Raw genomic sequence first — 13,320 nt, forward strand, 5'->3', positions numbered from 1 at the left:
GTCCTTTATCAAGGAGTATTACTTACCTACTCCTTGATAAAGGACCCCCAGGTCCGAAACGCGTAGGAGGTTCCTGTTTGTTCCCCAAGGGGGTTGCCTGTCCTCCTGCATGCACGAATAAAGAATAGCAGTTTTATCCTACACCTGGCTCCCTGGCTGTGCGCCATTCGTCTTTCTTTTGCCTTCACCTGGACTGTGGATTCCTTCATGGCTGGCACGCCTGTTCTACACCCCTGGAGATGACGTGAGTGGGTTTCTTTATGGGTTTAGACTGTCATAGTTAAGTTGGACAACTGTCATTTTGCTTACAAAAGTCTATGTTGTACCCACCCACTCCCACTGGTATCTCCAGGGTTTTCATTTATAGTCCACCGAGTTGGATGGATTTCATCTGGGTTGAGCACCCTAATTTTTTCTACCTTTATTTCCTCAAAGCCTATATTCCCCACACACTATCTCCTAGACTCTAAGAGTCACCTCACAAACTCATCTATGGTTGGAGAACCCATTAACTCCTATATAGGTTCTGGGTTACCTGGGCAGTAACTGGGCATCCCCCTTAACCTAGAGACCCCTCATAGTTACAGGGACACTTTGCATCCCTTTGCACCATTTACCTTTCTGGGCTGTGCTGAAGCAGGGAACCCTAGCGGTGAGTCATGCAAGCGTTTTCAAGGAGAGATATTGTCGTGACAATGTGCCTACGTGTGTATCCGAGAACCAAGCATGATTCTCGGGTACATTTTTAGGGGAACCGACAAATCCGGACCCCAACGACCTAGACACATTCTGACAACAATTTCTCTGCAAAATCCCCCTTGAAACTCATACCCTAGCAATCCCTGCTTGCTGGCATCCCTGGAAAGGCAAAAACACAAATTCTTTATTGTCGCACATTACAGTTTATGCACAAACAGTTCCTGGGTTCTAGCGCTGACTCTTCTTGAACCTCAACACACGGATCAGGAGTAACCAAGCGGGCTGAAACCTTTATTTGAGAGCTTGGTTTCCCCCTACCGTCACAACTTATATCTAGACAATATTACTTGTTAGTTAACAGCTATTGGCTTGAATGGTCATTAGTTAAGTAATAATCCCAGAAGAACAGGGCATTATTGGCCAGTAATGCCCTGTTCTGAGGGGATTATTACTATTATAGGCTAAATGTAGACTTTTTTCATAAATAAGACACTTTTGTATAGTTATATAGATTTTTTTATTAAAATAAAATGGTAAATACATGAATGCACCTCTATATACTCTTACACTGCAGATATCTATATCCACACACTGCCACTCCCTCTGTGTGTACACACACACACACACACACACACACACACACACACACACACACACACACACACACACACACACACACACCAGATCTACACAAACACACACAACAGCACCTCTACACACACAACACAGCACCTCTACACACACAACACAGCACCTCTACACACACAACACAGCACATCTACACACATTAAAACTCAGCACCTCTACACACAACACCTCTACACACAACACAGCACCTCTACACACAAACTGCTGCCACACACACACACACACACACACACACACACACACACACACACACACACACACACACACACACACACAAACTACAGCCAGAAACAAACTGCAGACAGACACTCACTTGCTTTGCAGACTCTCTCCCCCACCCCACCAATTCAACTGAATCTGCTCAGTTCACGGAGCAAGGGGGAGGAGTCAACCCGTGGCTGATACTTCTTAACCAATCCCCTGCCCTGTCTCAGAGCTGTTCCTACTTTTAGACCAATCCCCTGCCCTGTCTCAGCTGTTCTGAAAGCTGATTGGCTGGAAATAATCACACTGAAATCAACTCTTTGCAAGTAGCTAAAATTCCAGGCATTACTGATTGGATAATGCCTGGAATTTTAACCAATCAGAGGGCATGGTTTTCAATAATGCCCGGAATTTTACTGCTTTAGCCTAAGTAATAATCCCACGAAGAACAGGGCATTACTGGCCAATAATGCTGGAACAGGGCAATATTGGCCAGTAATGCCCTGTTCTGAGGTGATTATTACTATTATAGGCTAAATGTAGACTTTTTTTCATAAAGAATAGACACTTTTGTATAGTTAAATAGATTTTTTATTAAAATAAAATGGTAAATACATGAAACCACCTCTATATACGCTTACACTACAGCTATCTATATCCATACACTGCCGTCCCTCTGTGTACACACACACACACAGCACCTCTACGCACACAACACAGCACCTCTACACACACAACACAGCACCTCTACACACACATGCCACACCCATAAACACTGCTACTGACACACACACACACACACACACACACACACACACTGGAGCTCTATACACACACAAACTGCTGCTACACATACAATAACAGCACAACACACACACAATCAAAAATGCAGCCACTTACTAAACTTTGCACTCTCCCCCCCCCCACCTCTACACACAACACAGCACCTCTACAGACACACACAAACTGCTGCTACACACACATGCTACACCCATAAACACTGCTGCTGACACTGACACACACAGCACTTCTACACAGATATACAACACAACAGCACACACAAACACACACACACAAACACACAAACTGCAGCCACAAAGAAACTGCAGACAGTCACTTACTTCTTTGCAGACTCCCCCCCCCTTCCCACCCCCCCCCCCCCCCCCAAATCAACCGAATCTGCTCCGAAAATCTGTCAGCTCGGCAGGGGGAGGAGTCAACACAGGGCTGATACGTCCTGACCAATTCCCTGCCCTGTCTCAGAGCTTTTACTTCATGCAAACCAATCCCCTGCCCTGTCTCAGCTGTTCTGAAAGCTAATTGGCTGGAAATAAACACATTGAAAACTGCACTTTGCAAGCTGATAAATTCCGGCCATTACTGATTGGATAATGCCCGGAATTTTAACCAATCAGAGAGCAGGGTTTTCAATAATGAACTGAATTTTACTGCTTTAGCTTATAATAAGCGATAATGGCTACAGAAGCTAGTGACAATGGTCTTAAACGTTATAATTCATGATCCTTTATTCTGAAGAAAAAAAAATATCACCTTTGCAGAAACATATGTATGTTCTCCATATAATGTGGTGGGTGTTGGAGTTAAGAGCGTGCTGGGAATGTGTGTGTTAATTTAGTTCCTGAGTGGCAACAGTTGGTTGGAGGTAAGTGGCCACTCCTCCCAGAGCTCACCCCTCCCCACCTTTTTAACTTGGGAGGTTCTAGCATTTTGCTGAATGGATAGGACTCACTGTGGTTGCTTCCCCTCATACAGAGGTAAAGGGAAGGGTTCACAGTTTAGTGTTAGGACCTGCAGTAATTTGGTTATACCTCGACGTTGGTATGCAGGCTTATGACGCTTTGGCCAAAGGGTTTAACTAAATAACCAAGTAAATATGATTATTATTGAAGTACTTAAACTTTATATTTATTACTTTATGTTTTGTCAATTGGATGCAGCATTGGGCATCCCTGTCTTTTGTTTGCATGTTCTCCATAGTATTTCTTATGCTTTCATGTTGTGGTATTGCAGGAATACCTGCTTGTATTAGATAGGATAGAAGAAAAAAATTGCCATTGCAGATATCTTCTAAGTGCTACAGTAAATCATAAATAGAGAAGTAAATAATCATGGTAGGAAGTATGGAAAGTCTTGATCAAATAATGCATTAAAAAAATATATGTTTAGTAATGTACTGTAATTGCTCTGATCTTTTGACATATCAACAATACTGTAGTTACACAATGAATTCCAGATTGCATCAAACAACAATCTTTCAGATTAAGCAATGGATTCATTAATAACTTCATGCAGCCCTCTGGGGCTTCATTATTTAATTATTTTAGAGGCCGTGAAAGACAGAGCTAGGGGAATGCCAGAATAATAAAACTATTGTAACTTTTTTGTGCGCCGAAGCTTTGCTTTATAGCACTGACCGCATGATCACGGAAAAACTGCAAAATACGAAGCAGTTTTATGAACTCACAAAGTGCAATATTACAGGGTTATGCAATAAAACTCATAAAACGTATTTAGGGTTTTCACAACTGGTAATAGGGGTAATAATTTCTGCACATTTACAATATTTTGTATGCAATAACTAGAGAAATCCAGATATGACTTTCTTCTAAAACATTCCTGTGCCGAAAAATAATACATTTTAAGTATATTAAGTTCTAAACATTCTAAAAACATCGAACAGAAAGCTGTCATATGTGGCCATGTATGATACAGGAAGTTCAAGGTAACACAGACCATGTAACTTCACATATGTTTTAACACTTCATAGAGGATAGGAAGATAAGGTAACAGTCAGGATCGGGCTTAGGCCCCGCCCCCACGACGCGTCACCCGCAACCTGCACGCAGGCACCTCGCTGCTAGGAAGGGAAACATCGAAGTGACCGTCTCCAGGCTCCATTCGCGTGACGACATGGGCAACGTACGGCGCACGCTAGCTACGCACAGACTCCGTGCGGACACAAGCAAGCAAAGGGTTAATTCACTCAACTATTCCACAGCTGCTACTCACTCCGACCCTGTCTATCAATACACAGTATACCTGTGATTACTTATTGCTCACAGCCTCCTGCTATTTCTCCATTGGCTGCTTGTTCCTCATAGGCTCAGCCAGTCCTCTTGCAAACTGGCTGAGCATAAACTCTGTTCTAGTGACTTGTGCTTACTTCAAGCGGCCCTGCCTTTGTCTTGTTTAAGTCATGTATTTTTCACCTCAGCTTGCACCCAGACTCCTGCCTTCTGACCCCTGGGCCACTGCTACGGACACGACAATTCTACATTCTATACCCCTGGACTCCGGCACCGCACAAGGACAATCCGATATCTCCAATCCTAGACAACGGTAAGTACCTCGACCAATCTGACTTCTCCTAACCAACTACACGACTATCACTCTGCACTCCGGACGTGGCTGTACGGTGGCTACCGACATCCCCACTTCAGCCTCGCGGTCCCGCCTTGTCTGCGGTGAGCACACGTTACAGTAACTAAACTATCTAGCAGGACAGATACTTGAAACATCCGTGATTCATCGCGGCTAAAGAAACTCTGTAATAAACTCAAAATGACACTGTATTGAAACACCCCCTCCTGCGATTAATAAATGGCCCCTCAGCAGGGAGAGTCATAAATGAGATCTCAGAAAGTGACAGTCGGACAGCAGAGTGATGCATTGAACATGGCAGCACAAAAAGGAACACCACAAGGTCCATTACTTGAAATGACTTAGCTTTATTATTTTATTGATATTTAATTAGTTCTTAATATATTAAACACAAACGTATTACCTTGCATGAAAACACTCAGGTTAACGATTCTCTTAGTTTGGGGCTAGTCTGCTTTAAATGATTGGTTAAAAAAAAAAAATCAAACGAAAAAACAAGGGATTCCACTTTTTAAAGAGAATATACTGGTTGAAAGGATGGAAGTCATACTCCATGCACTGCATAGATTGGCAATAAATAGATATACACCCAGATTCCACTAATTTTTGGGGGCAATCCAAGTAACATTTTATGGAACAGCTGTGAAAATCAGAAAACCTGGAAGAGAATTGCAGTTACAATATTTGTTGACGCATGCAAGAGTTAATAATGCAGGGAATCTATGGCTGTTTTGCACAAAAAGAGTCTGACATGGACTATCTTAGAGGTCTACTGCAATCTTTGCCAGAAATCATTCCCCGGGGAGCATAAAAAACGGAGACTCATACAGGTTGACAGATGGAGTATTATCCAGTCTACCCTCCTATCAGCTTTCATTGGCTGGAGAGAGAGACTTACTATAAAGGACAAGGCAAGAAGCCACAAAGGGATATCAAAGGAAATGCATACCGTATGTGCAAACAAGAGCTCACTGGACTATTCATCCAATCCATAGATTGAGTAAATAGTGTTATAATGTACTGCAAATATCAGCAACACTTAAGAGAACAAAATAGGTTCCAAAATACATCTTTATTGCACAATAACAACATATGCAACTAAAAAGCTTGGCTAAATTAATGTTTGTGTCACAGAAAGAAAGTACAGTACAATTCCGATAGTCCGCTATCTTACAGTTCTGAACTGATAGCCATCAGATGCCGGACTCACTCAGCACCCGGTCGAGTCTTTTGCTGCTTTGCATTCTGGTCCATTATTTTCTGTTGAACGTAATCTTGCGGTGCTGTATTCTGTTGAACTCGTCTATCATATATAATGGCTTCTAACGTGAGCAGAGGTATCAGGAGGTGCAAAAAGAAAGCATGTAACCTTTACAATAGATCAGAAATTGGACATTATAAAATGGTTTGAAAAAGGCGAGAATCGAATTGTTATTATAAATGAGTTCAACATTGCAGATGATCCAATCTATGATATTAAGAAACAGAAGTTCCAATTGTGATTATATATTGCTGAATGAGATTCCACTAGAGGTGTGGATATGCCACAAATATTGAAAAAGCCCAAGTTGTCTCCATTAGATACTGTTTTGTATAAGTGGTTTGGGGCTAAATGGTCTGAAGGAAAGCTAATAACCGGGCCTATGCGAATTGAAAAAGTGGAGTTTCAGCGTGAAATGCAGATAACTGACCAGTGTACATTTACTGAAGGGTGGCTACATAATTTTAAGGAATGTCATGGCATCCGTAAGCGTGATGTTAGCAGAAAGCAAAAGATCTGCCGATGGCGAGGCGCAGAAAAGTACAACGAGGTTTGATATTTTAGTTGAGGAGCATAAATTAATCGCATTGCCAAAGATACAATGCTGATGAAACTGGGCTCTTATGGCGTTGTTTGCCCAACAGCACTTGAGTTGGTGGAGCAGAAAAAACTGCTCGTGGTTTCAAGATGAATAAGGACAGGCTTCCGGTTCTTGTTTGTGGTAATGCTTCTGGTTCACATAAATTGAAACTTTTTGTTATTGGTAAATACAAGAAGCATAGGGCTTTCAACGGTATCACACATTTGACCTTTATCCATGATGTCCATGCAAATGCTTGGATGAATGCAGAGCTCTTCATAGACTTTTTTTTACACATTGTGTCCCGCAGTGAAAGAGAACTTTAGAAAACAGGGCTTGCCTGATGATACCAAGGCTATTCTTTTATTGGATAATTGTAGGGCTCATCCTTCGGCTTAAGAATTTATTTGTGGGAATATCGTTGTCACATATTTGTCAGCAAACGTCACATCATTGATGCAGCCAATGGGTCAAAAGTTCAAGACTGACTACAGGGGATTTTTTTTGTGTGCAAATTATTTAACTCTGATTGTAGTGTGAAGGAATAGAGAGAGAACCCTGTATAGCACTCAGGTTCACGCTCTGATGGTAGATGAGTGGTTTAAAACATAAACTTTATTATTAGCATATATTAAAATAGTGGATGCTGGAACAACGTGCTGGAGGTGGGTTGATCCTGAATAATAGTAGCCGTGTTGGCTCCGGATCAGATAATATCTTATATACCAGATATAACTATATTGGAACACTGGTAACAAAAAGGCACATAGATCCTGATGTGGACCTTTGTGATGGGTGTGGGTTCCTGGGTGTGCTAATAAAGGTACTGAAGTAACATATCACACACTGGCATAGTCTGCGTACTTCCTTTATTAAGGTGGTAAGTATGATATGTGTATATATGCTGGTAGACGCTGGGAACGAGTATAGTATAATTCTCAGCAGTCGTGAGTACAGTCAGCTAATTAACCACTCTATATATATGGGTGTCTCCGGCCAAGTGTCAAACTGACCTAAGGAGACCTTCTATTGTATATACTGTAGGGTAGGTGCCCTGCACTACCTCTAGGGCTGTATATAGACTGTAAGCAGGTAGAGGTTATAGACACTTGTGTAAGGGAGACACTATGGCTGGATAGTAATCATAATCCCATAGCAGAGGGTGAGCTGAGGGTAAGCACCAATAGTGACCCTTAAAGTGCTGCTGTCTAGAATATCCCTGACAGCAGCGCAGCTATGGTGTTGCTGGGGATCACTGTATCAGTACTTCAAGGATATTAGCACTCTCCAAAAAGAACACCACACAGAGGAGACTTGCAATGACCGTCGGGGCACTGCTAGTCTGTATATCCTGCACGAGCAGGCTGCCGCATGAACTCGCGGTTAGAGTTTCATAATGCGGATGCAGTCACAAGCCTGCGCGTGCACGTGGGAGAAGGGAGCCGACGCGCGCGTTTCGCGAGGGGCTTTCTCAAGGCGAATGGTAAGTATAACTATAACTATACTTACCATTCGCCTTGAGAAAGCCCCTCGCGAAACGCGCGCGTCGGCTCCCTTCTCCCACGTGCACGCGCTGGCTTGTGACTGCATCCGCATTATGAAACTCTAACCGCGAGTTCATGCGGCAGCCTGCTCGTGCAGGATATACAGACTAGCAGTGCCCCGACGGTCATTGCAAGTCTCCTCTGTGTGGTGTTCTTTTTGGAGAGTGCTAATATCCTTGAAGTACTGATACAGTGATCCCCAGCAACACCATAGCTGCGCTGCTGTCAGGGATATTCTAGACAGCAGCACTTTAAGGGTCACTATTGGTGCTTACCCTCAGCTCACCCTCTGCTATGGGATTATGATTACTATCCAGCCATAGTGTCTCCCTTACACAAGTGTCTATAACCTCTACCTGCTTACAGTCTATATACAGCCCTAGAGGTAGTGCAGGGCACCTACCCTACAGTATATACAATAGAAGGTCACCTTAGGTCAGTTTGACACTTGGCCGGAGACACCCATATATATATAGAGTGGTTAATTAGCTGACTGCACTCACGACTGCTGAGAATTATACTATACTCGTTCCCAGCGTCTACCAGCATATATACACATATCATACTTACCACCTTAATAAAGGAAGTACGCAGACTATGCCAGTGTGTGATATGTTACTTCAGTACCTTTATTAGCACACCCAGGAACCCACACCCATCACAAAGGTCCACATCAGGATCTATGTGCCTTTTTGTTACCAGTGTTCCAATATAGTTATATCTGGTATATAAGATATTATCTGATCCGGAGCCAACACGGCTACTATTATTCAGGATCAACCCACCTCCAGCACGTTGTTCCAACATCCACTATTTTAATATATGCTAATAATAAAGTTTATGTTTTAAACCACTCATCTACCATTAGAGCGTGAACCTGAGTGCTATACAGGGTTCTCTCTCTATTCCTTCACTACTGTATGTACACCCTAAGCACCGTTCATCATTCCTTCTATTAGTGTGGCTGCAGCAGGGGCCCCCTACTATTCTAACTCTGATTGTAGTGTACAAGTTTCAGTCTTCATTCAATATTAAAGATGCTATTTATACTGCAGCTTTAGCATGGAAAGATGCAAAAAGTGTAACTCTGAAGAACCTGGTGAAAATTATGGCCAAGTATTATTTTGGAGATTATTCTTCAGAAGAGGTTGAGGGATTTAATGTTTTTGAACACCCTTTCAATAACATTTTCCAAATTACTGAAGATGTTCCTATTGAGCATCTGGTCAGCAAACTTACAGAAGAATTGGAGGAGAGGGTAAACACAGATAACGACATCCCAGTAGTAGAAGTTTTAAGTGATGAACAAATAATTCACAGTGTCATTAATTCTGAGATGCCTCGGGAAATGGAAGAAAAGGAGTAAGAAAAGACTAAATGCAAATACATCTGCCATCAGGCTACAGACTTTATTCAAAAGTTTCTTGAATTTGCCGAGTGTGATAGTCACTACAATGCCACAAAAGTAATGAACCGTTATATTATATACAGAACAGTTTCTATCAGAAAAAAGGAGCATCCACTAAGCAGACAGATCTCAGAGACCGTGATAGATGGGGGTAAACTCCGTAACTAGTGCTCAATAGCTGTAGGCAATGTCAGAAAATCAGTCAATAATAACCATAAAGAAACAATCACTGTCAAGCTGCTTTCTGGAATAATAGTCAGAGACTAAGGCTGCGTCCATGCTGCCGAAGACCGCGCTGTGGCGTGCGTAGAGTCGCCCACCTTTAGCGGGAGCGTTGTCTGGTTAAGGTAGAAGCGACGTGGGGAGGCGTGTCTAAGGGCTTGTCTGTGACGTTACGCCGAGGAATCAGTTTATACTGATACTTCGTGCACCCCCTCCTGCTGTCGTACACGCAGTCTATGGGCGCGATCATTGCCTTAAGGCAATGTGCTCGCTTCCGCGCGGTCTTCGGCAGCATGAACGCCGCCTAATTTAGCCGTGTGGACCTGCATTACAGGAGGGAGGGGGGTGAATATAGCGGGAGCAGGGAAACGGAGCCACCAGAGCAGTCACTGGAGGGCAAGGGTCCCGGCAACTACCAACCCGACTCACCTGCAACCACCACTACCCTGATGTCACACACTATCTCTGAACCAAGGCATTGGGCAAGTACTCAACGATGAAGCCCGCTGGTGTGGAGCAGCCGTAGATCTGATCGCAGGGAAGTGTACTCCAGCCGAAGTAGACTAGAAGACAGGAAATGTGGAGAGGCGGTGCACTGGTAGCCGGTAAGTGATACAATCAAAATCAAGTGCAGTCAATGAAAAATGCAATTTAATAAACAAAGGTGGATGTACACCTCTCGTAGGCACACCAGACACGTTTCGTTCCTGCGTTCACTTACCGGCTAGCAGTGTACCGCCTCTCCACATTTCCTGTCAGATCTCAGAGACATGTTTAAGAGGGCATCACAGAAGACCTCTTCAATTCCTGTAACAACTACTCTCCTTCGACTTCAGATACTCATGATTTAATTACTGTTTCTGATGCCGAGATTCAGGGTATGCCAATGGCTTCTTCTTCGGATGCTGAAGTAGACATTAAACATAACCCTGAAACACATCCCTGTGGCAAATGAAGCTACAGCATAATGGATTGATCGGATGATCAGTAGTGCAGCTACAGCAAGTTTTTAGTGTTTAAGAAAATACACTTAGTGAAGTTCACTAAACGTCAAGAGTATTAATTTACTACACTTCAAGTTTAGTAAGTGAAATACTGTGCAATAATCTACTGCGCTGCATCATTTCTGAAGTAATCTCTAAAATATTGGTGAGTAAAATACTGTATTTGAAGGTATTACTTTATTAGTACTGTACTGCAGTAGTTTATTTACAAAATGAAAGTTTATTATGTAGGTTACTTCAGTTACTGTACTTATAAAGACAGTACTACTGTACAACATGTACAAACGTGAAGTTAAATGGTCTTAAAGTGTCTTGGGGTATTGCTAGGAATGCCACCCTACAGTCCGGAATATCCAACAATCCGGCACCACTCAAGTCCCACTGGTGCCGGACTATCGGAATTGTACTGTATTAGGCCAAGAAGGTCAAGAATTTGGCATCATACATACATTCACTAGTACAAAGTTCATATTTTTCAGAAGATCAGTTCCTACCAGGTTTGAAGGTAATGAGACAGGATCTGTTGGTACAGGTTCCCTCTGGGAAAATCATTACCTTGAAAGAAACAGAATAAAAATAAATAAATACAAAATGTACTCCAGTCTCGTATGGGAGATCTGGTCATGGCTAGAGGGGGGAAAAAAAGGCTAGAAGATCTCACGTTGAATTTCTAACTTTCTAATATATAGGAACAGATATGACCCAGAGTGCTGAAGAAATTCTGGATTTTTGGTGCTGGCAATGTTTAACCACAATAACGTCAGTATTTGTAATATAAACCTAGATATATCATACATGCTTTAAGTTTATACCAGATCCCGGTTTAGTGTTATTTTCTCACATTTTACAGAAAATTCAGTTCAAATGCTAGAAAATTGCATTGAAATCCTACAAATTGAACGAAGTTGAATGAATGATATGAGATTATATTGATATTCAAAGTCACACTTCTATTCTATATAAATCCCTGTGTTCCTTACCCTTAAAGCTACCAGAAATTGTAAGTACAATATTTGTAAAGAAGTGTGTCAGCAGAAAGAAGCACAGGAAACAGTGAGACACATCCAGATGTAAAAATAAAACATATGCCTCAAATCAGCACAGCATGAAAATGTAATGTATATTATCAATGCATATGATAATATTTGTATGTAGAACTCTATTTATATAGCATCATCCAGGTACATAGTGCTTTACAATACACCTGACAAACACATAGTAATGGGAATAAGCTCTTCAGACATAAAACGATGGAAAAAGCAGTCCCTGCTCCAAAGAGCTTACAATCTATGTACAATTTTGTACAACTAGTGCTATTGACTAATCTATGAAGTTAAAAAAATAAATAAAAAAAAACAACAACTTTGCAGGACCTTTACAAAGTCTCCATCCCCATTCCCCAAAGAGATTGTAGGCGTGATTCAAATAGGGGGCTCCTCCTTTCAATTCTAGGTCAGGATAATGCTCTCCAAACTGCGCAGGACTCGAGAAACCTTCTTTATATTAGCTCCACTCACCACAGTTGCAGCTATAGAGATTTATAAACCACAGACAAAACCAGCAGGAAATTCTGGGATTTCACAAAGGAACTCCCTAACACAATAAATCTAGGTAAAGGTTTCCCCCTTTTAGTTATAAAAGGAGGCATCTTTTAAAGCTGCAGTTCAGGCAATATCCTGCACGTGTGTTTTTTTTTAATAAAATCAGTTCTGTAGTAAGAAAAAATACTTTTAGCATTTTCTGTTTAAAATAAAAAAAAAAACAACTTTGAAAGACCAATTTTCTTGTATTCTATTTTTAAAAGCATGCTTGTTGCTATAGCAACCATTTACATTCCCCATATTTAAAGATGTCGCCAAACTTTGACGATCAATAGACGGAGAACGAATTGACCGGCAGCTATGCAGTTCTTTAGGTAAGTAGAGATTGCCCACAGGAAACTATTGAAGTAAAAAAAAAAACCTAAAAAAGAAAGAAAAAACCGGGAGCTTGAACTGCAGCTTTAATATTTGGGGGATGTTTTCCAAGAGCCCTCTCCCTTCCCCTTCTGCAATGATGTAATTGTTACATTGTATTGCACAACTGTGTGGCTTTTTGGTAAGAACTATAGTGTATGTCAGGCAGCATTTAAGAGCTTAAGCATTCAAATTATTAAAGAAATAACTCGGTTTGGTGATTCAAAAACAGAAGTTATTCTCATTAAACATTAAAGTATTACAAATGTTAACCGGTCTGTGAAAAAATACCGTTTCTTGTTAAAGTGATCCTTCCTTATAGAAAAAAAAAGCTGTGTGTGCTGAGCACGCGCATAGTAAGTGAAACTTCTTTGACATTTGTCACAGAAATTG

The 13,320-nt window shown here is 41.6% G+C and overlaps 1 protein-coding gene across 3 annotated transcripts in view; it reads right to left on the reverse strand.

Annotated features, from left to right (window-relative positions):
* The window catches only part of LPCAT1 (lysophosphatidylcholine acyltransferase 1), a 143,727-nt gene that overhangs the window by 37,996 nt on the left and 92,411 nt on the right, over positions 1-13,320 (reverse strand). For all 3 annotated transcript variants that reach the window (XM_075585940.1, XM_075585939.1, XM_075585941.1), the window contains one exon: positions 11,467-11,527. In XM_075585940.1, coding sequence (XP_075442055.1) covers positions 11,467-11,527 — 61 coding nt within the window. The remainder of the gene's footprint in view (positions 1-11,466; positions 11,528-13,320) is intronic.

This window comes from Ascaphus truei, chromosome 2 (genome assembly GCF_040206685.1).
Source record: "Ascaphus truei isolate aAscTru1 chromosome 2, aAscTru1.hap1, whole genome shotgun sequence".
Lineage (NCBI taxonomy): Eukaryota > Metazoa > Chordata > Amphibia > Anura > Ascaphidae > Ascaphus > Ascaphus truei.